This window comes from Geotrypetes seraphini, chromosome 4, assembly GCF_902459505.1.
Source record: "Geotrypetes seraphini chromosome 4, aGeoSer1.1, whole genome shotgun sequence".
NCBI lineage: Eukaryota > Metazoa > Chordata > Amphibia > Gymnophiona > Dermophiidae > Geotrypetes > Geotrypetes seraphini.
In genome coordinates this window covers 211,697,719-211,722,911 of record NC_047087.1, presented here as the reverse complement: position 1 = coordinate 211,722,911, position 25,193 = coordinate 211,697,719, and the positions used below count along the sequence as shown (strand labels likewise).

The 25,193-nt window shown below is 42.7% G+C and overlaps 1 protein-coding gene across 4 annotated transcripts in view; it reads left to right on the top strand.

Moving 5' to 3' along the window:
- Positions 1–257: 257 nt before the first annotated feature.
- The window catches only part of LOC117359028 (synaptotagmin-15), a 63,429-nt gene continuing 38,493 nt past the window's right edge, over positions 258–25,193 (top strand). The window contains exons 1-5 of one of the 4 annotated variants that reach the window (XM_033941123.1): positions 258–1,099; positions 9,654–9,864; positions 15,363–15,505; positions 17,131–17,423; positions 22,336–22,506. In XM_033941123.1, the coding sequence (XP_033797014.1) occupies positions 1,093–1,099; positions 9,654–9,864; positions 15,363–15,505; positions 17,131–17,423; positions 22,336–22,506 (825 nt within the window). In that variant the 5' untranslated portion in view covers positions 258–1,092. The remainder of the gene's footprint in view (positions 1,100–9,653; positions 9,865–15,362; positions 15,506–17,130; positions 17,424–22,335; positions 22,507–25,193) is intronic. The other 3 variants (XM_033941125.1, XM_033941122.1, XM_033941124.1) reach the window with 3 other exon arrangements.

Sequence of the window (25,193 nt, the reverse complement as noted above, 5' to 3'; positions counted from 1 at the left end):
CAAGTACACATGTCACCTTTTAGCAAATCTATTCATGTTATAGGCTGGAAACTTCCCTCCCTCACGTTTTGGTTTCTAAATACACTTGAATCCTTCAACGGAATAACAGATTAAGTGAGGGGGAGAGAGCTAAATCCAAGCAGTTAGTGCAGCGCTGAAAGAAAGGTCTGACCACCCTTTAAATATCAGGGAACCCCACCCCACCCCCCACCTCCATGCACGCCTCTTATCAGGAGAGAGAGAGGACCAGGCAAGTTTAATGATCTTTTGCTTTCCTCAGTCCTAGACTCTACTCCCCAGCCAGCTCCAGATTCCGTCTAAGCCAGGGAAAGCACCTGAAACCCTTTCTTCCAAAAGACTTGCTGCTCCTGGCATCTTTCCTCACTCTTAAAACTCAGCTTAGAATTTCACTCCGATGGAGCTTAAAGCGATCCCCCTTACTCCCGAGGACCTGATTTGAGAGACTACGAGATCTGTCCTTGCAAAACTGGGCTTCCTTTTTTTTTTTTTTTACCTGTATTTTGAACCCAGAATAACAGGCTCGGCGGCAGTGACGCTAACCTCTAGGCTAAGCCTTGGACGTGTTCGGACTTAGTCCCCCCTTTGTAATAAGAACATAAGGCTCAGCTTAGAATTTCACTCCGACGGAGCTTAAAGCGCTCCCCCTTACTCCCGAGGATCTGTCCTTACAAAACTGGGTTTGCTTTTTTTAATTTTTTTACCTGTGTTTTGAACCCAGAATACCAGGCTCGGCGGCAGTGACGCTAACCTCTAGGCTAAGCCTTGGACGTGTTCGGACCTAGTTTTTTCCCCCCCCCCCCTCCCTTGTAATATAACTACTTCAATCATTTCAAACAGAAGCAGATCCTTTAAAAATTTGTCAGCCTTCTCTGCTGGTGGGGATCAGTCTCTTCTAGTCCCGAGTCGCCTCTGTCGGGATCAAAAGGTGCTAGTCTCAGCCTTCTCCTCCGGGTATCAGCCTCCTGCAAGGATTAAGCCTGAGCCCAGTCCCTCTCGTCGGAAGCAGCGCGAGGTCTAGGTTGACGGAGGAGTCGGAGCTCAGGGGGATCTCGGTTCTCAGAGGGACCGGACATGTCTGGTAAGTTTTGAGAGCTGGGCACAGGTCGCTTTGCTTTCTGAAGTCCCGAACGCTCAGTTGCAAAGTTGAGCCCAGTCTGTTTGGTTTGTATTAGGGTTGGCTACTTTTGACACCTTGTTACGACCTACGCAAAGGAAAATAGGGCGAGGGTTACGAATTAAGGCTGAGCCTTGTTCCAAGCACGCTTTTGCTCTTTTTTTTTTTTTTTGCTGGATAGATCTGCAGATGCTAATAGTCTCGCCCTCGACTGTCTCTCTCAATAGCCTGCAAAATCAGTCCTGGAGAATATTTCTGTTTTCTCTCTAATTCGGTACTTTTGATCACAGCCAATATATATATATATATTTTTTTTTTCCATTAACAAAAATGTCCTTGGAGAAAGAAAACACTTACTGACTAGCCGCTTAAGTTTACTTGTTTCATAAGTCTGGTTTTATGCAGTTCTACCAATGATCTCCTAATTTAGAGACCGGAGAGTTTTGACTTGTGTCACACTTTATAATACATGCAATTTTTGAATATTTAGATGCCTGATGTACAATTTTTAGCGGTTAAAAAAAAAAAAGAAAGAAAGGTGAGGTCGGGTTTAGTGAAGAGCAAGTTACTTCCCAATAATATTTAGCCTAGAAGCAAACGTGATAGACCACACCCTACGTTTTCTTCCAGGGTTTTTTGTAGTTTTTTTTTTTAAAACAATGCAGAGCATAGGTGTAATTTCACAAATACTCTCTATTCTACGGTATATTATCTACTCTCCAAAAATTACCTGAATGCTATTCCATTTTCCAGCAAAAGTTTAACATTTAACTGCCCTACTTTGATGGGGACCTGACCAGAGGCACCCATAGAGCTAAGGATTAACATAATTTGAAATGAAGAGTGTCAGCATAGCTATCGCTACCATTCAGCATTTTTAGTTGGCATTACGTATGTCAGCGAAGGCCTATGGGAAATTATATCAATCTGACTCTGGCATGTGAATGCAGATAGACCCTGAGGGCAGGGAGACTGTTTTAAGTAGCCCTGATTGAATCATGACTAGCTAAAAGGTGTTAATGTCTGATTAAGAGGGTGCTTAGGACAATGGGTCCAGGTGCACAGATCAAGAAGATAGGCTGCTTGAATGGGACAAAGAAGCCAGAGACTAATCCCATCTACCATGCCTGCAAGTATCACACCCTCCTTAGCAATTAAATTAACCATTGTTTCAAACAGTTTACAAATTCTAAACAGAAAGATACTGGGACATACAATAGTTTCTATATTCAGAATAAGATTCCAAGCTATAAAAGCCTCCTCTCTGCAACACACATATATCTATCTATCTATCTATCTATCTATCTATCTATCTCTTGGCTCTTGGGTCTTGGCTCTCTTGTTCTTTCTTTCTCTCTCTCTCTGGCTCTCCCTAGAACTTCAGACTCTCTGGCTCTTTGTCTCTGAACTATGTAAGGCAGGGAAACTGCTTTGCTCTCTCATTAATTGTAATGCTTCATTGTAATGCTTATAAATATTACTTTTCTGTAAGCCTATTTCTATAATATATTCTTTATGCAATCACCTCTGGCTGTGCCTCTTTGATTCTACTTCCTGGTGAGTCATCTGTGAGAGAACTGAACCTGGGACCGGGCGTTTGTCAGGGCGCCTCTCAAGTGACCCCACCAACCATACATTGTGGGGGCCACTAACAAACCTGACAAAGAGGAATTTAGTTTTCTGAAATAATGTTTCAGTATCTCTTGCTATGATTCAAGGACTGGGGGCCCTTCCCCGCCCCCCCTCAAACAGGTGACCTTTGTCACTTCAATGCATGCGAATTACAATATAGTGAAAATATAAACATTGCACACTGAAATGAAGCCAACTGAAAGATACAATATGTAGTACTTGAGAAAATGAAACAATATGAACAAAGTGGAACAAAATGACAAGGATTTTTCTCCCTTTATCTGATTGATCGGTTTCACCATTATCGGTTGCATCCCACAAAGTTTTGAGCAGGAGAGACTGGAAGATTGTCTTCTGAGGGTGGGCAATAGAGAAAGAGAAACCACACATGTAGGAGAACCTGTCACAAAAGCAAAATTTCAAAGAAACAGGGTTTAATTTTGTTTAGAGGCACTTTGGGTCCTATTGCTAAGGTAAGCTAAGTCCCAATGTGGGCTTAGAGCACCGCAAATTGCTTACTGCAGGATGTGCTAAAGCAGTGTTTCCCAGTCAGTCCTGGTTTTCAGGATATCCACAATGAATATGCATTAAACCGAATTGCATACTCTGCCTCTGTTATATGCAAATCTCTTTTGTGCATATTTATTCAGGATATCCTGAAAACCTGATTGGCAGCGCAGTACTCCAGGACTGACTTGGGAAACACCATGCTAAGGCATCCTGTTTGTGCCTGATAATCGTGCAATAATTTTTTTTTTTTTCCTATTTATTTTAGGCTAGGCAGAGAATGGATGGAGAGTAATGATGGAATTGTTAACGAGCTAGCGTGCTGAACTTATCATGCACTAACTGGCTAACAGCAGCTTAATGTGACGGCCCTTAACGCCTCTTCAGTGGCTGTGTGCTAATTACACTACATTACATTAGAGATTTCTATTCCGCCAATACCTTGCGGTTCAAGGTGAATTACAAAAGAGTTAAAGAAGGTGGGTTACAAGCGAAGGTCATTGGTCATTTCTAGTAACGGTAAATGACTAGGCAAATTGCAGCTCTATACTCTAGAGGAGCGCAGGGAAAGGGGGGACATGATTGAGACATTTAAATATGTCACAGGACGTGTCGAGGTGGAAGACGACATCTTCCTTCCCAAAGGACCCTCGGTCACAAGGGGGCACGCGCTCAAACTCAGAGGAGGGAACTTTAATGGTGACACCAGGAAGTACTTCTTCACAGAAAGGGTGGTGGATCACTGGAACAAACTTCCGGTGCAGGTGATCAAGGCCACCAGCGTGCTAGACTTTAAGAATAAATGGGACATCCACGTGGGATCACTACGAGGGTCGAGCTAAGGAACTAAAGAGTAGATCAGGTAGTATCGGGGTTAGGAGGAGGAAGGTAAAGAGTAGATCAGGTAGTCTCGATGAGTCGGCGAAGAGGATGGGAAGAAGAAGGTATTCGTGGTGTTAAGACTTTTTCAGGGCTTTCTTGGTTATCTAGTTTCACTGCTTGAGTGGCCAGGAGGCCATCGCATAGTTTTTTCCGCTTTACTTCTTTGATTGGAGGGTGAGTGTGTGTTTTTCTGTGTCTAGTTGAGGTAGATTGGATGAGACGGTTGTTCAGGTAGGTTGGGCCGTTGTCATTTATAGTTTTAAATAGTATGCAGTAGAACTTAAATAGTATTCTTTCTTGAATTGGGAGCCAGTGGGAGTTGAGGTATGCCTCTGTAATGTGGTTGTGCTAACACAGTGGTCTCAAACTCGTGGCCCGGGGGCCACATGCAGCCCGCCAGGTACTATTTTGAGGCCCTCGGTATGTTTATCATAATCACAAAAGTAAAATAAAACAGTTTCTTGATCATATGTCTCTTTAGCTATAAATGACAATATTATTATTAAGACTTGGCCAAAAGGAAAGATTTATAAACTATGAAGAGTTTTACCTCATGCAAAATTGTCATTTCTTTAATAAGACATTAACTATTTTTTCTGCGGCCCTCCAAGTACCTACAAATCCAAAATGTGGCCCTTCAAAGGGTTTGAGTTTGAGACCACTGTGCTAACAGCACATGGCCAGAAAAAGAACTAGCAGAAAATGCCAAAATTGGGTTGCACTAGCTAGAGGCTTAGCCTACCGGAAAATCCAACATTAATGCTAAGCCTATTCAATAATGCATCATAGTAAAGGGCTCCTTTTCTGAAATATTATTTTTCTTTCTGTGCGGAGGCAGGAGAGAAGATCAGAGACCTATAGCTCTCCAACCTTGAGATAGCTTAACTGTTGGAGCAAATATAGTCTAGTTGGAAAAACAAGAAAGTATCTCATTTCACTTACACTGGCAGCAATGCTCAAGTTTAACAGGATTAAAGCATCTATAAAGCACTGCTGGTTTAACTAAGTGGACAGAATAAGGCTGCTGAAAAATCAGATTTGTATATCTGGGATACTTTGGCGCTTATTTTTGAAGCATATGGACATTTCAAAATGCCTAAATGGATGTCCATGTGCTTGAAACATCCACGTCCTAATTTTACAAAGGCTGAAAAGGGATTTTAAAAAAAACCCACTGCAATACATCTAAATCAGGGATCTCAAAGTCCTTCCTTGAGGGCGGAATCCAGTCGGGTTTTCAGGATTTCCCCAATGAATATGCATTGAAAGCAATGCATGCACATAGATCTCATGCATATTCATTGGGGAAATCCTGAAAACCCAACTGGATTGTGGCCCTCAAAGAGGGACTTTGAGACCCCTGATCTAAATAGCAAGTGAGTATGCAGTGGGCATGACTTAGACTGGACCAAAGAAGGCCCCAAATCATGATGTCCAACAACAATAACCAAACGGGAAGAAACATCCTAGCCTATAAAGAAGGATGTTGTTAGACCTGTTTCATTCACATCTAGGGTACATTAGATTAGTCTGTTTGTTAAAAAGATATGATAGTGTAACCTTTATGGGCTCCTTTTACTAAGCTGCCCTAGCGGTTTTAGTGTGCTAGACACTAACGCCACCATTGAGCTGGCATTAGTTTTTACGCATAGTGTGGAGGCAGCATGCGCTAATCTGCATTGCACGCTAAAAATGCTAGCGTACCTTAGTATAAAAAAAACCCCCTATGTTCCATCACCGTTGTCTTTCAGTAGAAGTTAGGATTTTGGTTAAACTGTATTGCAAGTTAATTCAGGGTCTTTCCGTCAAGAGTAGATGTTCAACACACAATCATTTACTGCTGCAATTTCCAAGCCCAAAATGTGTTTGATTTAACTCATTTTTCTTTACTTAGCAGCAAAAGCATGAAATAATTTACCACCGGGAAGGGGTAAAACACGGACCTCACGGACCTGACGGACCTCACGGATCTAAACCCGTAGGGCCTTAAAAATCTGAGGTCCGTGTCGATCCGTGTCCCTGCCGCTTGTAGTTTCTGTCGCTGACAGACCTTGATGAGATTTTAGCGCTGACGGATCCGTTTCAGCATAGGGAGGGAAAAGTGTTAGGATCCGTCAGCGCTAAAATCTCTTCGAGGTCTGTCAGAGCCAGAGACTAGTGCTGGAGCGGCAGAGCAGAAGCCAAGAGAGCGGGGACATAGGTTTTGGACGTGCGTTATGGAAAAGAAGTCTCCAAACTCCAGCACGAGTCTCTGGCTCTGACAGACCTCGAAGAGATTTTTAGCGCTGACAGATCCTAACACTTTTCCCTCCCTATGCTGAAACGGATCCGTCAGCGCTAAAATCTCATCAAGGTCTATCAGCGACAGAAACTACAAGCGGCAGGGACGTGGACCAACATGGACCTCAGATTTTTAAGGCCGTATGGGTTTAGATCAGCGAGGTCCGTGTTTTACCCCTTCCCTTTACCACCTGAATTAGGATTTCATTACAAATTTGACATTTAAAAAAATCTTTAAAATTGTATTTCAAAAGTATGTTTTATCTAATATTCCCCTTTCTGATAGCCCTATATAACCGGTCAGCAACAGCTACTGACCATTTAATTAGCGTTTGGGCTGTCTGCGAATATTCAGTGGGAGAGAACTGGTTATCTGCATTTGAGGGAGACAGACAATTGGTAGAACCAACAGCATGTTTCAAAACCGCCTAAGAAAACATTATTTTGTACTCAAAAATTGATTGGAAGACCTAGGGCTCCTTTTACGAAGGCGCGCTAGGGTTTTTAGCGTGCGCTACAATGCCGCATGCGCTAACTCCACGCTACACTGACAATACTAACTCCAGCTCTATGGAGGCGTTAGCGTGTAATGCACGCGGTAATGTAGCGTGCGCTAGGCGAGCGCTAAAACCGCTAGTGCACCTTCGTACAATGAGTTGTTTTTTTTAAAATGAATTTAATAATGTGTTTATTTTGAGGATACACTCATATCTAGGCAGAATACAACAAAATCGACCCAGGGAATAAATTTTTGCATTGTGAGTTTGGAACCATTTTGAACAATCTACCTAGATCAAATAATTCAGTTGAGGCATTGCGTCGCTGCTTTCATTCTCTAGCTTGTTGTGATCATCCAACTATTTGGCGTCTGAAGGGTGCTCTCAAAAGCGGACAGGCATTTTTTGAATGCAGACTTGAACAATTATTAGCTGGCCAGCAGTAGCAAAGGGAAAAAGAAATATGCTGACCTTGATAAGTGCATCAAATGTATTGTTGAAAAATCTGCACAAAAACAACCTGTTCATTTTCTTTGTGGTATTGCTTACAATTTGTCTTGAATTATAAATTATGTAAATGTGTTATTAAGTTCACTTTTTTAAAACCTAGGTTTTGCAATCAACTTTTAAGCAAAAATAGCAATTTTTAGGTGTTTTGAAGCATGCAGTTTGTTCTACCAATTGACTTCCTACCAATTGGCAAATCCTATCAATTGTCGCGTCCTACCAATTGTCATAGACTCCTCCATTGCCAAGCAACACTCCCCAGCAGCGGGAGAGATGCCCACTCTCTCCTGCCATCAACCGACACAGCCCTCTGGCAGTGCGAGAAATACTCACTCTCTCCCGCCACCAACTGATACACCCCTCCAGCAGTGGGAGAGATGCCCACTCTCTCCAGCCACCAACTGACACAACCCCCAACCCTCCTTAGCAACAGGAGAGATGTCCATACTTTCCTGCCACCAACCAACACAACCCCCAACCCTCCTTAGCAACAGGAGAGATGTCCATACTCTCCTTCAGCCATGCTACACCCCCCGTGCCTCCGAGGATCCACACCTTCTTCCCTTTACCTTTTTTTAGATGGCTGGCCAGAGGGATGCCTATTCCCTCCGGCCAGCTGGCCTGCCTCTTCAAAATAGGCCTTCCCCTCCCCAATGCATCCCCAGGAGTGGGATACACTGGGGAAGAGCCTGAAGCTCTGATTGGCCCAGATTGGTTAAGGCTCCTCCTATGGGAGGGGCTTTAAACAATGTGGGCCAATCAGAGCCTCAAGCCCCTCCTAGGATGCACTGAGAAGGGGCCTGATTGGCCTAGTTAAGGCCCCTCCTTTGGGAGGGGCTATATGCATCTGGGCCAATCAGAGCCTTAGGTCCCTCCCCAGATGCATCGGCGAGGAGCCTAAGACTCTGATTGGCTCGGATGCCTAAGGCTGTCGGAAGGGTGTGTCAGTTGGTGGCGGGAGAGAGTGGGCATCTCTCCCACTACCAAGGGGGGGCTATAATGCATGCACTCATGAAGCATGCTTTTACTACTCCCACTAAAAAATTTTTATTTTTTTTGCATTAGCCACAGTCAAAATGCATACTTCTAACAGTGCTGGCACTGTACTGGCACCCTCAGACCAGTCGCTGATTTTTTTCACTAAAAGCCGGCGCCGCTCTTGGAGAATGGCTTGGCAATGTTTAAGAATCCACTGGAGTGCTCATTTGAATACTGAAATGCCCATTTGTATGGCGGTGTCGGAGACTGCTAGAAAGCTTGCAAAAGACCGCCATATGCCGTTTTAATAATTCGTCGCAAAAATGCATGCAGGCTAAACCATCTGGGACCGGTTTAGTGACTGTGTTAAATGCCGATTTTGAATAGTGACCCCTATTGTTAATTCTTAGATAATTGATTCAATTACAATCTAATTATTGTTTCTTTATGGTTGCTAATTCCTAGATAATTGATCTATTGTTCTTGCTTTCTTATGTAATCTGTTTTGAACAGAGAGGTATTAGCAGAATAAGATATGATGTAATTCAAAAGCACATCTGTGTGGATAGTAGATGCTGCCAACAAGAGGGATATTCAGGGGCACTGACTATCTCTTCTGACCATCTTGCCACTGTCTGGACAATCCTGGGGCAATCTTTAGGTGGAGCTAGAGGTTATCTGGTCAGCAGCAATATTCAGACTGTTAACCACATAACTAATCAGATAAAACTAGGACAGTAAAAAAGGTGCTCTAACTTTATCCAGTTTATTTAGGTAGAGATCTTAGGGGGAGTTCATCAAAGGGTGTTACCACATTAATGCATGCTAAATGCTAAAGATGTTCCTTATATTCCCAAATCCCCCCTGATTACTGTTAACCGTGTCGAGCTTCCTTTGGTTGATGACCTGGTATATAGAGCAAAGTTTTAGTTTAGTTTAAATATTGCTGCTAACCAGTTAACACTTCTAGGTCAGCAGTGAAGCCAGGTTTTCAGTGCAGGCCAATACCTGGGTACCAAAACTGAATATCCAATTTACAGTATTTTTAAACACAGTGACTGGTAAAACAAGACGAAGAATAGAAATCAGGAGTTCTCTGGCTACATCACTGCTGAGCTTAGACTATTCATTCTTTTTCATGGCAATATTCCTTCAACCAGTAGTTACCTTTACCTAAATATTTTAATTTTCAGTGACTGGATTTTTTTTTTTTTCTGGTTCTTGCGTTTAATCAGAACAGATCGTGGCAGTGGCAGGAGGAGTGATAGGAGGCGCCCTGTTTTTAATTCTCATTGGCATAGCAATATATCTGCTGTGGAAAACGCTCTGCCTCTCGCCTGCTTACGAAGAACTGTTGAATTCTGTTACACCAAGACATTCCGATACCAATATCAATGATTTGACTTCAATTCAACAAACTTCAGGTCCTCATCCAAACAATTCCAGGTACATTTTTCTTTGTTTTTCTTTTATAAACTGGACTGGTTAAGCACGAAAGGGCTCCTTTTACAAAGGTGCGCTAGTGTTTCTAGTGCACGCACCGGATTAGTGCGCACTATAGCTTGCGCTACCCGAAAAACTACTGCCTGCTCAAGAGGAAGAGGCAGCGGCTAGCGCATGCAGCATTTTAGCGCGTGCTATTCCGTGCGTTAAGGCCCTAACGCACCATTGTAAAAGGAGCCCTAAGCCTTGGCAAATTGTAGTCGTCAAAGCGTACTTTTTTTTTTCCCAAAAAAATATTCTCAGAATGACACAGGATCAATGCTAGGCTCAGCCCTTGTTCTTTTAAATGTCTTTATTGATGACATTATGGAATGGTTAGAATGGAAAGGATGTCTGAAGGACATATCAAAATTTAACGGGATAGATATGCTGATAAACACAATTACAGATGATGGTAAAATTTTAGAATAGTCAAGGATTAGGCAATTATGCTTTAATGTGCTCTTCACTAGAGAATGACATGGGGAAAAAAATCTGTCCCCATCACTGCACTGTCACTGGACCACTGTCCCCTTCACTGTGCATCTCCCTCCCTCCCCCTTACCTTCTCGGTGCGTTTTAAGGTTTCAGAGTACTTGTTGAAAGCTGCCGGAGCCTATGTGCATTGCTTGTGTGTGTGGGCGGAAGCTTATCCTCTGACGCAACCGGAAGTCAGGGTTTTTTTTTGTGGGGGGGGGGGGGGTTGCCTGTCTTCCAGCAGGGGGGCTTGGGCTTTCTCCTGCTGGTTTGGGGATTATTGGGAGGAGGTTGGCAGCAGGAGGGCCAGGGCTCCCTCCTGCCAGTTTGGGGATCGTAAGGTTTGGGGTGGGGGGGATCGTGGCAGGACAGATTAGGCATCTCTACTGCCGTGACCTGGGGGGTGGGGGGGACAGTTAAAGGATTCTGTAACCGATGTTGTTTTTGACAGATGCCGGTTATAGAATCCTGCTTTTAGGTGAAGAACTGGCCTCTCTCCCACCTCCAGGTGATCTTGCTTTGGGCGTTTGGGACTTGGGCGATTTTGTGGTTGGCAATGTGTCTTAAGGTTAGACGTAGTGGTGGTTTGGGCAATTAAACTAGTGAACTTAGAGGTAGGCCATTCTAAAAATAAAAACTTCATTTTGGATGTTTTTTTTTTTTTTAATGGACATTTCCCTGCTGCCTTCTTTTTGCGTCTAGGGACTTAGGCTAAAAGGGGACTTAGACGTGTCTTTTGATTATGCCCCTCCATGGCACTAATTCTATAAAGCTGCATATTTTAGACACCACTAAGCGGCATGCTTAACACCAATTCTATAATGGTTTAAGGGCATGCCTAAGCTATTACAGAACATAGAATATTTTGCTGCAGCAAAAGTTAGAGGTGCCTAATTATGACAGGCCAATGGCTGACATAAGTGGGTATGCCTAAGTGTGCTTTTATTTGATCTGGGATCTACCTCTCCCCAGCATCTTCCCTCCTGCTTCCTCCCCCATAGTTCAACATGTCTCCCTCTCTCTTCCCTCACACCATAGTCCAGCATCTTTCCCTCACTCATTTCTGTCCCTGTATCCAATATCTCACTTCATTCCCTCTGTCATGAGCAGCATCTTTCCTTCCTTCTCTTCAAACATTGTTTCCTCTCTTTCCTATTCCCTCTTTCCCATTGTCCATCATCTCTTTCTCTCTTGCTCCCTTGCATCCCAGGTCTAGCATCTCTTTATCCCCTCCCTTCTAGATCCAACGTTTCTTCTTCTCTCATCCTTTATCCTGTCCTGTGCAGCATCTCTCCCTCCTCATGTCCAACAATTAATCCTCTCTATTACCATCCCTCAAGCAGCATTTCTCCTTCTCTTCTACGCCTCTCCCTTTCATGCAGCATCTTCCAAAGGGCGGCATGTGAGAATTGCTGCTACTGTTGCTGGCTGACCTGGAAGCCTTCCCTCTTCTGCTTCCCACCCCCAACTCTGATTCAACTTCCTATTTACAACCCTAAATAAGTAAGTATCAAGAGATTTTCCTTGCTAGGGTGAGGTGCGTGTTCAAGGGATCTTTTCCTGTGTCATACTCTGCTCTCTGATGATACTGGAGAAATTCCATGAGGACTGGTGTCTGGATAGGAAAGATTGCATACAAACATAGATGAATGTATATACTTTCTTCTTAGTGTCAGAGAGAATTTCTTCTCTCTATTGCATGTCTGCATGGGGAGAGGACAGATCCCTTCCCCAGATGTTCTCCAACCCTTGAGAAAGTTTGAACATCCTCAAATCTAGGGAAGTCTTTGATAAAAGAGAGTGGGAGAGGAAGCATCACTAGATTATATAATGCACAATTGGAACATCTTTACCCTCCCCTGAAATATAGACGACAATGGGAAAAGATTATAGGTATAACATATACTGACAAAGAATGGATTAAAACATTGCATTCTCTTTTGTATGGCACTATAGCTAGCAATATGGTAGAAAATGGATATAAGATGCTCTTTTGTTGGTATTATACACCAGTACGATTACGAGCTATGTATAGGAATGGATCAGATAAATGTTGGAGAGGATATGAAGAAGCAGGTACCTTTGAACATATATGGTGGCATGGTATCAAAGCACAGAAATAGTGGGATAAGATAATTGCCTTTATTGGGGCAGTATTAGGTATCTCAATTCCTAAGAATATGGAGTGCTGTCTGTTGAATAGGGGACCTGAAGCCTGATCCTTGAAACATCAGAAGTGGATACGTCTGATAATGACAGCAGGACGTCTTATTCTTGCATCTGCTTGGAAACAACCTGAACTACCAGGGCTAAGAGTACTATTGGTTAAAGTTCAATATATTCAGCAGATGTCTAAATTAATTGCTCTGAGGAGAAACCAATTACAGAATTATAACATTATTTGGAGTGCATATGAAAATTGGATAAAATCCCAAAATGATAGTCCCACTGATTCTTAATATGCTAATCTTTTGATACGATATGAACCTTCTGCACACATCCTTTCACCGGGATTAGGGGGGAGGGGAGGGGAGGGTGGGATGGGAAGGCTGAGTTATATTAGAAATAAGATATATATTTATATAATGTATTCAAGTTTCAAGTTTATTCAGAAATTTTATAAACTGCCCAATCAACCTTCTAGGCGGTGAACAATATGTTAAAAACATATATGGGGTAAACTATATATTCTTTGGAAACAAGTCATAATTCAAAACATTCAAAACAATTCAAAAAACAAACAGAAACAAGAGGGAGGAAGGACAGAACTACAATTTATCAAGTAAGAAAGAGAACATATAGGGAAGGAACAAAAGGGAGGGTGTAAAAAAAAAAAATAATAATAATTGATTAAAACTACATAGCCCTAAAAAGGGCATTTAGGTCTCGAAAGCATCAAGGAAAAGAAATGTTTTTAGTTTTGTTTTAAAATGATTAAGATTTGACTCTTCCCGTAAGTGGACAGGAATATTACTCCAAAGAGATGGCGCAGTGAAAGAAAAAATGGTTGACCTCATTGTATTAATAAACTTCAAAGATGAGACAGATAGCAAATTTTTAGACTTAGATGAACCATAGGGAATAAGCAGGTTATTGATAAATTCTGGTTGACTATTAATGAAATGTTATGTATATGTTGTATAAGCTAGATGTTTTTAAATGCTTTATTTCTCAAAAAAAAAAAAAAAAAGAAATAAAGTTTGAACATCCTAAGTAATAATAGTAGTAATAGCAATGCAGTGGGCTGAGATCCTAATGAACTGAGTTACGACCATAAGAATTGCTATTCTGGGAATGCCGCTTTACAGAGCAATGGTCAGACCACGCTTGGAATACTGTGTCCAACATTGGTCTCCCAACCTAAAAAAGGACACAAAACTGCTGGAGAGGGTGCAGAGATGAGCAACAAAGTTAATAAAAGGTATGGAGAACGTGGAATACGAGGAACGACTTAAGAGACTGGGATTGTTCTCCCTTGAGAAAAGGAGACTCCGAGGGGATATGATCGAGACTTTCAAAATACTGAAAGGAATCGATAAAATAGATCAGGAAAAAAAAAATTATTTACATGTCCAATGTGATACGGACAAGAGGACATGGACCGAAGCTGAGGGGGGACAAGTCCAGGACAAATATCAGGAAATTCTGCTTCTGTCCCGGAGAAGGTTGTTGCGGAATCCACCGTTCTAGGATTCAAAAGCAAACTAGATGCACATCTCCTAGAGGTCTAGAGGGATATGGGTGACTAGAATTACACCAGGTGTACACCTGGCTGGGCCTTCGCGTGTGCGGATCGCCGGACTTCATGGACCGAGGGTCTGATCCGGAGATGGCAGTTCTTATGTTCCATCAAGCCCAATATCCTGTTTCCAGCAGTGGCCAACTCAGGCCCCAAGCACCTAGCTAGATCCCAAGTAGCAAAACAGATTCTATGCTGCTTATCCTAGGAATAAGCAGTGGATTTCCCCAAGCCCTCTCAATAATGGCAAATGGACTTCTCTTTTAGTAAATTATCCAAACCTTTTTTAGACCCCGCTAAGCTAACTGATTTCACTACATTCTCTGGCAATGAATTCCAGAGTTTAATTACACGTTGTGTGAGGAAATATTTTCTTTGCTTTGTTTTATGGTACAAGAATTTTTAAATCTACTACTTAGTACCTTCATCGCATGTCCCCCTAGTCCTTTTTTGGAAAAAGTGAACATGTCCCCCTAGTCCTTTATTGGAAAGAGTGAACAAGCAATTCACATTGACCATTTCCACTCCACTCAGTTTTTTATAGACCTCTATCATATCACCCCTGAGCTGTCTCCTCTCCAAACTGAAGAGCTCTAGCTGCTGTAGCCTTTCCTCATAGGGAAGTCGTCCCATCCTTTTTTTCATTTTTGTTGCCCTTCTCTGTACCTTTTCTAATTCTGCTATATCTTTTTTGAGATATGGTGACCAGAACTGCACACAGTGTTCGAGGTACAGCCGCCATGGCTCTTTATGACCTTGGGCAAGTCACTTACCCTCCATGGCTCCAGGTACAAAAGTTAGATTGTGAGCCCACTAGGGACAGAAGTACCTGCAAAGAATGTGTACAGTGCTGTGTATGTCTGGTAGCACTATAGAAATTATTATTATTAGTAGTAGTACTAGTATTTTATAAGAACTGTGAAGTGACTTTTGCTAGTAATGTTTTGCTTAAATAATTCACTTAAGGTAAGAGTGGATAGATAGCGTAGCTGGTTTTAAGAAAAGTTTGGACAAGTTCCTGGAGGAAAAGTCCATAGTCTGTTATTGAGAAAGACATGAGGGAAGCCACTGCTTGCCCTATATTAGTTGCATGGAATATTGCTACACCTTGGATTTTGGCCAGGTACTAGTAACCTGGATTGGTCACGTGAGAATGGGCACCTGGGCTTGATGGACCATTGGTCTGACCCAGTAAGGCTATTCTTATATTCTCATGTATGTGTTTTTTCCCTATTCATTTACCTAGGACTAAAAGTGTCCCATTTATCGTTCCCCCCAAGTTTCTTGGACATAACTGGGTTGACATGAAGAATGGTGAACGGATTCAAGAGGACTGTGAACCCTACGTTGCCCCCGAGTTCCTGCCTCGCTCTTCATTCTGCTCTCTAGGTTTGTTTACACTGCTGAATACCTTGTGCTGGCTCATTCCACTTTAGATTTTCTAACTCAGAATAAACAATTCTATCAAAAACAGCTGACATTCAATTATATTCACCATAGATGCATTCCAGGTTTTTGCAAAACCGTAGCGGTTTTTTAGCGCTGGCCATGGCAGTAACAGTTCTGACGCTCGTAGGCATTCTATGAGCATCAGTGCTGCTACTACTGTGGCTGACGTTAAAATTCACGCTACGGTTTGTAAAAGTGTGCTTGTGTGTGGGGCCCAAAATAGTTGATTGGTTAAATACTGAAACCCCCCCCCCCCCCCACCATTTCCCTTAGTACTCTCATCTGTCTCCTGGCTTGTCTTCTGTTCTCTGTTCAATTTTTGTACCTTTTCTGTGCTGATTCCTGTGCTTTCTATTGTTGCCTTTCTATTGGAAAAGGTAGCCAGCAGTAGTACTTGTTGCATGAAAACAGCAATATAAATGCTGATATTTTTTGTACTGTTGAAATACCCCTAATTATAAAATAAACCTCTATACTTACAGTTTAATAAATACCTAGGAATAAAAGCCCTAATCATTAGGAACAAAAAGCCTGTAAATGCGTTTGTGTAAGCCCAGGGATGCTTTAAAAAAAAATGTTGAAGACATATTTGTATGTGTCAGCTTTTATGTGAAGCTGGAGAGTTTAATGCATTAGGTTCTGGAAGAGTCACTTGCTTGATGTACGTTTTATATTTTGCATGTTGATTGTACATTGCTTTGGTTTAAAGCGGTATATATGTTTTTAAATAAATATGCATATGGACCTACAAGTTTTGGAAAGATATTCTGAAATGTGAGGGAAAAAGTGAGACAGCGAGAGCATCAATAAGCTCCATGTAGTAAGACCAGGGATGTTAGCTCAACCACTTCCTATGGCAGAATAATATGAGCCATCATCACAACTTATTCCAGCTACTAGTTGTACATAGGATATTCTTAGAATAAAATAAAGAGAATCAGCAAATCGTTCCACAGAAAAAAGGAGACACCAAACAAAAAACAAAGCTGTGGAACCGATGCTCTTGAAGTAAAAGTTTTCATGAAAGTCTTCACAATTAAAAGCAATACAGTGCAATAAAAACGATGCAAATCAGTTGGTAAAGCCATATAACACACAGTAAAGAATATGGTGTGGACCGACATGGTCCATGTTTCAGTTAATGCCAACCTTCTTCTGGGGCCTGATCCAATTATACCACAAAACTTGGAAAGGCCACAAAGCATTTGAAAAACTGTGAGTGTTTATCATTCTCTCAAAGGCGTGAGAATGATAAACAGTAGGCAGTAATCCACAAACTGAGCGATTCACCAGAGCAGCAGGTTGCAAAACCCACTTCCAAATGTTCAAGTGAAAGGATATTCTTGCCAACTAAAAAGCCTAATTTTCATGCCAGTTTCCTGGTAAATTACATTGTTCTTCATTCCAGTCAGAAAGGCAACTACTGGTACACCTTTTGTGAGGCATAAAGGTTGCCCTTGAATTCCTGTAGTACATATTAAGAGGAAAAGAGTGGAATACAATGAAAGAGCAGAACACAGACATGAAGAAACATTTCTAGCTTGTTTTTTTTTTTCCCTAAGCAGGGTCTTATGCCATAGGATCCATCAATCCTGATCTATACAAGTTCCCAGAAGATGGCAGTGAGGTGGACTTCCCTGAAGGTAACATTGGCCGGCTTTGGTTTGCCGTAGAGTACGAGCAGGAGGCAGAGCGGCTGCTTGTGGCTTTGGTCAAAGCCAGGAACCTTTGTCCTCCCTCGGAAACATGCAACCCCTTGGTGAAAATCTTCCTGCTGCCTGACGAAAGGCGCTACCTCCAATCCAAGACCAAGCGTAAAACCCTCAATCCACAGTTTGATGAAAATTTTCTCTTTCAGGTAATAGTATGGCCTCATTTTCATGACTCTTACAAAAGGAAAAAAGTTTTGTTGTATGGTCAGTGTTCTACTATAAAGTAACACAGTAACATAGTAAATGATGGCAGATACAGACCTGAATGGTCCAGTCTGACAAGTGGTTACATGCACCATAAATTCATGATTAAGGGCTCCTTTTACTAAGGTGCGCTAGCATTTTTAGCACGCGCTCAAGATTAGCGCGCGCAAACCAGGTGCTAAACGAGAAATACTAACACAAGCTCTATACAGGCGTTAGCATTTAGCACGCGCTAAAACCGCTAACTAGCGCACCTTAATAAAAGGAGCCCTAAATTGTCTTATATTTCTAGGCCACAGATTGTAGAAGTCTGCCCGGTACAGTTCTTAGTTTCCAACTACTGGAATTGCCGTTGAAGCTCACCCCAGCCTTTCTAAATCATCCCAAATTACTGGAATTCCCAAAGCCTTCCCCAGCCCATCCCAAACCACTTGTTTCTATTATAACAATGCTTACAAATTAGCAGGGATGCTGGTGGCATGCTTGTTTTATGCCACACGTATCATAGCTCTAGTCTTTTCAGACTATTAAACCTCTCTCATGCATGCAGTGCCTCTTAAGGGTTTCTTTGCAAATATTATATGATGTATTAAATAGCTTTTCTTCAGCAGTGTCCTCATTCTTGATTCCCTGCCCACACAGGTTATAATGTGGAGCAATCCTGAACTTGTTCAACTGTCTTCTTAGAAACAAATGACACTGTGGGGTTGTTGACATCAAAAGGACAGACCAAACTCCCACAGCAACGGACCCTGGTACCACAACAGTACAAATGTTTTAAGCAAAACAATATGGAACCAATCCCTGGACTCTCAGAGGTTAAAACAATGATATTTATTAATGCAAAATTAAAATATAATACACAACGTAATAAAAGCCAACAAAGCTTCAATAAATAAAGTCACTTGCTGTAAACAGATATCCAGACCCTACATGGACCGTGTTTCGGCAATATTTGCCTTCTTCAGGGGTCCTCAAATACAGCAATAAAAACAAAGCAGCTTCACAGAAAACATCCGTGAGAAGGTGATGTGATACTTCTATCGTGCTGGCTGTGAAGCTGCTGTGTATTTGATGACCCCTGAAGAAGGCAAATATTGCTGAAACACGGCCCATGTAGGGTCTGGATATCTGTTTACAGCAAGTGACTTTATTTATTGAAAAGCTTTGTTGGCTTTTATTACATTGTGTATTGTATTTTAATTTTACATTAATAAATATCATCATTTTAACCTCTGGGAGTCTAGGGATTGGTTCCACATTGTCTTGTTCAACTGGCAACATTTTCTCCAGTCCCAGCCAGAGATCTGAGAGTTTTTTAAAAATAATCTTAGACCTCAAAGTGACCTTCCTCCACTGCTTCCTTAACCCTAAATTAGGCTTGGATTCTCTAGAGCAGGAGTGTCCATTCTCGAGGGCCGCAATCTAGTCGGCTTTTCAGGATTTCCCCAATGAATATGCATGAGATCTATTAGCATACAATGAAAGCAGTGCATGCAAATAGATCTCATGCATATTCATTGGGGAAATCCTGAAAACCAGACTGGATTGCGGCCCTCGAGGAGGGACTTTGACACCCCTGCTCTAGAGAGTGCTGATAGTACCTGGAGCAATGAAGCTGCGTGTGGCTGCCGTAAAGGTCATCTCTGATGCAACCGGAAGTTCCATCAGAGATGACCTTTACAGCAGCCATATGCAACTACAATGCTCCGGCTACTGTAAAGAAGGTAATTTAGACTCGCGGCCACAGGGCAGGGAGGTTTGTCGGACCGGGCCGGTTGTCGGTAGGGCAGGCGGGCGGGCGAGCAGGGGGTGGGGAAGCGCCACGAAGGTAAGGAGCAGGGAGGGAGAAAGGGAGGAAAGGTGGAGTGGAGAGGAAAAGACGCTTAAGGGAAATGGGGGAGAAAGATGCTGAAAGCACATGGGGAAGACAGAGGGGGGAGAAGGACGCTGAAAGCACATGAGGAAGACAGAGGGGGGAGAAGGATGCTGAAAGCATATGGGGAAGACAGGAGTGGAGAAGGACACTGAAAAGATGGGGGGAGAAGGACGCTGAAAGGACATGGGGAAGACAGAGGGGGAAAAGACGCTGAAGGGAAGTGGGGAAGAGAGAGTGGGGAGAAGACGCTGAAGGGAAGTGGGGAAGAGAGAGTGGGGAGAAGACACTGGCAGGGAAGAAGACAGAGATGCCAGACTAGGGGGGGAGCGGAGGGAAGAAGATGGGTGCCAGACCAATTTGGAAGGGGGGAGAAAGGGAGAGGCACAGTAACAGAGCAAATGGAAGATGCAGAGAGAAGAGAGACAGGAAGAGATGGAAGGAATTGAATGAGAACATGAGGAAAGCAGAAACCAGGCAACAAAGGTAGAAAAAAAATTATATTTCTTTTTTTTTTTTTTTTTGCTTCAGGATAAAGTAGTATATTAGTTGTGTTGATAAAAATTTATAAACAAAGCCCTGCCAGCTGAACATCTCTTTCTCCAGTTCAGCAGCCAGAACTCTGATTTATAAGGAAGGAATAAGCTAAATATTGCAGTACTGAGGCTTGTATGGATGCTGCAGGGACGGTGATGGGGCGGTGAAGGGGACGGTGCAGTGACGGGGACAGATTTTTTTTCCCCATGTCATTCTCTAGTGCTCACATCAAAAGCTTCCCTTTGTCTCAGCTTCCTGTTTCCGCTTTTGACTGAGCACTGCGTTGCCGATCTGAAGTTCTGTTGATGCCAGGGGTAGAAGGAGGCCTGTTGCCGATCTTAAGTGTCATCGCGGGGTGGGGGGGGGGGTGGAAGGGGTTGCATATCTTGTTGACAAAATCGGAAAGGTGAGGAAGGGAGAAAGATGGGCCTGTGGTGGATGGAGAGATTGAGAGAAGGGGCAGATGATGGAAGTGGGGAGAGAGAAGAGGGCAGATGATGGGGGAAAAGGATTGAGTTAGGGAAATACTGGAGGAGGTGAGGGAAAGAGGTGGTGAGCTGTAGGTAGACAGTAAAAAAGGAAATTGATGAGAGGGTAGTAAGAACGTAATCTAGATGGATGCAGAAAATAAATTGAAAAGGAAAATGAGGGAAGAAAGGGATTGCAGAAGAGAGGTGTGGGAGAGGGAAGGAGAGTATAGAGATGCCAGACCAATGGGGGTGAAAGGAGAGATGGAAGGGGGAGGTATACAGTTTCTGGAAGGGGTATAGAAGGAAAGAAGATGCCAAATAGGGAGGGGCAGAGAGATGGCAGACAGTGGATGGAAGGAAGACAGTAACAAGAAGATGAGGAAAGCAGAAACCAGAGAAGACAAAGGTAGAACAAAAATTTTCTATTTATTTATTGCTTTAGGAGACATGTGTCACTGTTTCTGTGGTGTTGCATTTTATGCAGAGTCCAGCTTCTTGCTGGTTCAATTTAATCTTTGTCTATGTATTTCTATTTTATCCCCCCTTTTACAAAACCGTGGAGTGTTTTTTAGCGCCAGCCGTGGTGGTAGCAGCTCTGATGCTCAGAATTCTATGAGCACACTACAGTTTTGTAAAAGGGGGAGGAGTTAGTTTGTGATGACATATTCCATACTAGGCGAAGGTGTTTTCTGTGTTCTGTGTGTTCGAAAGACATGTTTTTTTGTTAAGATTGATGGTATAGGATTGATCTGTACTAGTCTGGCTTGTTTAGTTTTACAATGGGTGTATTGATGTACTGCTCACTGCAATATGTAAGATGCTGCCTTTTCCTAGGTACTCATGTGTGACGTGTGGCTTGTTACTTAAAAATCATATTTTTCGTACAGATGGGGGGGGGGGCTGCCAAAAAATGATGGGCCCCGGGTGTCACATATGCTAGGTACGCCACAGCTTTTACAAGACATTGCATATTGAGCCATAGGCAAATAAGCATATATGAATTAGAGAATGACATGGGGAAAAAATTTGTCCTCATCCCCCGCAAGCTCGATTCCCGGAAGTTACATCAGGAGGGACTCAGCGGCAAGAAGGTTCCAGAGCAGCCCTGCGTGTAGGAAGCTTCTTAAGAGGTTGGTAGGCCCGTCCCAGAAGGTGAGAAGGGGCTAATCCAGGAGAGTTACAGGTTTGTTGGTTGCTTATTTTTTGCTGTCCACCATCGCGAGGGAGGGTGGGGGGCTTTTGGACCCACGATAGGAAGGGAGTGGGGGCTAGCTGCTGCTGCACCTGCGAAGGGAGGGGGGGGCTGCTGACTGGGAGGAGTGGCAAGGGAGGCAATTCATGGCAGGTCCTTTAATGTGGGCACAAGGCCATTCACCGCTCCATGGGTTGGTGAATGGCCTTATTCCCATACCCGCAGCAACCAGTCGATTTGTTGCCCCCATTGCTGCGGGTTACCCATGGCTACCAGTATGAGTCCCCAATCTTTCCACCCTATTCCCAGAGAACTCCATTCATAGTTTCTTCCTTACCAATCTCTTCTCTCCCCAGATGACCTCTTCTGAGATGACTTGAGGGAAACTTTAGGAGTTGGTTCTAGATGTGACAGTAGTGGAAGGCTATGAGGGAATATAGGTGTTGAGTATGCGCAGATTCATAAGCCTTGACTCTCACATAAAACCCAAAACAGAGAGTCCTCTGTGTGGCCTGTGAGTACACACTGATTTAATTCTGACACGCATAAACAACTTGTAATAAAACCTGCTCCAGCAGTTTCCATGAGCTGCTTTGGATAGGTGCCTGAAAAGTTTAGAGAATGACACAGGGATGGAGCAGAGCCTGTGGGGATTGGGAGGGATAGGTACAGGGAGAGAGCTTGTGGGGACAGGAACAAACTTTGTTCCCGTGTCATTCTCTACAAACTCGAGACTAGCACTGCACAGAAATGATCTGCGGATCTACCTTTTGCTGCAGGTTTCCAGTAAAACTCTCAATCAAAGAACATTGAAGTTTTCTATCCACCATGTTGATAAGCTGAAGAAGCACCATCTCCTGGGGCAGGTATTGTTTCCTCTGAAAAATGAAATGCCGACTGGGGACAGCAAAGTCGTGATCTGGAGGGACCTGGAGACAGAGAACTTGGAGGTGAGAAGCTAACTGAAAGGTGCAATTGATAGTAATAGTAACTATACAACACTAAGGCCCCCTTTTTATCAAGCTGCGGTAGAGTGTTTTAGTGTGGGCTGGTGAGGTAAATGCTCCGATGCTCATAGGAATTGAATGAGCATCAGAGCATTGACTTCGCCGGCATGCGCTAAAATGATAAAAAGGGGGCCTAAATACCTTACTAGGCAAAATGGAAGGGTCAGATTGATCTATACCTGCCATCTAGTGTACTGCTATATTAAACTTTAGATTTTAGCAGCTCAGTAGGAATGAGAATTTTGCAAACTGAATACCAACCGAGAATAAAAATTAGTACAGTTTGTCCATGCAGAACAAAACTTTCAAAAATCCTGAACTTCTTGTCCAAAACTTGGCTAGTAGCATTCCAGAGATCCTCCTGTGTCATTTGTGAGCTCCAGTAGTGCAGATAAACTTTGCAATCAGAAACTGGGGATTGTGTGACTGGTTAAAGCTACAACCTCAGCACCCTGGGGTTGTGGGTTTAAACCCACGCTGTTCCTTGTGACCCTGGGCGAGTCACTTAATTCCCCCCATTGCCCCAGGTACATTAGTTAGATTGTGAGCCTGCCAGGGCAGAAAGGGAAAAAACACTTGAGTACCTGAATAAATTCATGTAAACCGTTCTGAGCTCCCTTGGGAGAACGGTATATAAATTAATAAACTTTTACAAATATTAGAGGTGCAAAATCCCACTGCTGCCTTATCTCACTGCACCTTGCAAAATCCCACTGCTGCCTTATCTCACTGCACTTTGCAAAATCCCACTGCTGCCTTATCTCACTGCACCTTGAAAAATCTAATTTAATTTTTTTTACATAATATATTTGAACAGTTTACATTCAGCTTAACCCAACAGCTCACAGAGTACAATTTTTTAAATAGTTCAATGTACAGAATCAACAATTTCCTCATTTTTTCTCAACTGACTGAGCTTCCTCTCCATTGAAAGAGACTCGACTCATGCGCATTTGCATCACTGTCCCCTGATGAAGGCGTTTTGATCACACCAAAACTTGGATCCTAGTTGGGACTATAATTAGGAATCAAGACTATTTTTTATGAATAAAGATCTTCTCCTTGGTTGAATAGATGCCTACCTTGCCTTTTATTGGTTTATCTCCTACAATTCCAGCAATCTCAATAAGAACTTTCAAACAGCCACATTTTCAGTGCATGGTGATAAAGAGGTCTGCATCCCCAATTCCAGTGATAAGTGCATTCAAGTCAGGTCTTGTTCCTGCCATAGTCCTTCTTCTGTGGTCTTGAAACTGGAATTGATCAACAGCAGGCAGTACTACCCTTGGAATGCAAATTGGGGTTCTGGCACTTACGAAGAAACCCAAGAACCATGTAGGCTGTGGCACGTTGGATACATGCAGATTTGAAACATAAACAGTAGTAATTTAAAATTATATTCAAGCCCAGATTGGAAGCCAATGAAAGGCCCACCTAGAACCTCCCCAAATCATTATAGCCACCACTTTCTTTAATACTTGAAGTTGAGCCAATTGTACTAAAAGACCTAAAGTGCAATATGACAATCTAAGCTAGATAGAACTGTTGCCTGTATCACACTCAAAGGACTTGTTTCTAAATGTGCCCATATGTGATGCACTCCCATCGCTGTCCATATACTTTCCTCAAAAGAAAATTCACTTATGTCTCTACAGTGAGATGGGCGAGTCAATCTACTATATATCCCTAATAATTTTGACTTCTAACTGAAAGCAATTTGGTTAATGGCTATGACTGGAACTTCTTCAGTTCTTACTTCCTTTCTACCCTTAACCGAATGATCTTTAGTTTTTTTCATGATTTACTTTTAAACCCTGCTGCTGCATCCAATCATATATATGCAGAATTGTCCAATCCTTAAATTCATATTTATCATATTTCTTTTAGAAAAATTAACAATGCATCTGCATTTGAAAATTATAATATTCTAAAAGGATATAGATAATCTCAGTTAGGGAACGTAGATACAAACTGAACACAATACAAGTTGAATACAATAGCGGGGGGGGGGGGGGGGGGAGGGGGTATCCTATCATATTCCACAGTACATTCTTCATGATGATGATAAATTTCCTGGCCATGGCACCCTCTAACTGCTGGTTTTTCAGAAGGCCACTAAACCAGCACCTGACACTGTGACAGCACTCTAAATTATCAGTAACAACTCAGGAATAACTAAATCAAATGCTGCTGACAAATTCAGCTGTATTACAAAAGCATGTTTTCCCCCGTCATGAAGAATTATCTGTAATACATTCAACAGCACAGCAATTGTGTTCTCTGTACGGTGCTGGGTCAAACACCTGACAATGTCCTATCTAATCATATTCATTCCAGATTCTGAGACAGCAGTGGTTACTAGACTTCACCAACAACATTAGTTAGCGTTGGAATACGTGCCACAGGCCAGTAGCTTAAACACTGAGTAGGATCCAAATTCTCATCTTTCATCAGGAGGGACACAACAATGGGTGCAATTCTTTAACTAAAGTACCTACAGTTAGTGGCATAGCGAGAGTAGGTGGCGTCCCCACGCCCTGCTCCTTCCCTGTCCACCACTGCATACACACGCCGCTTTCCTTCCCCCATTCCTCTTTAACTTCGCTGGTGCAAGCAACATCTCCAACCTG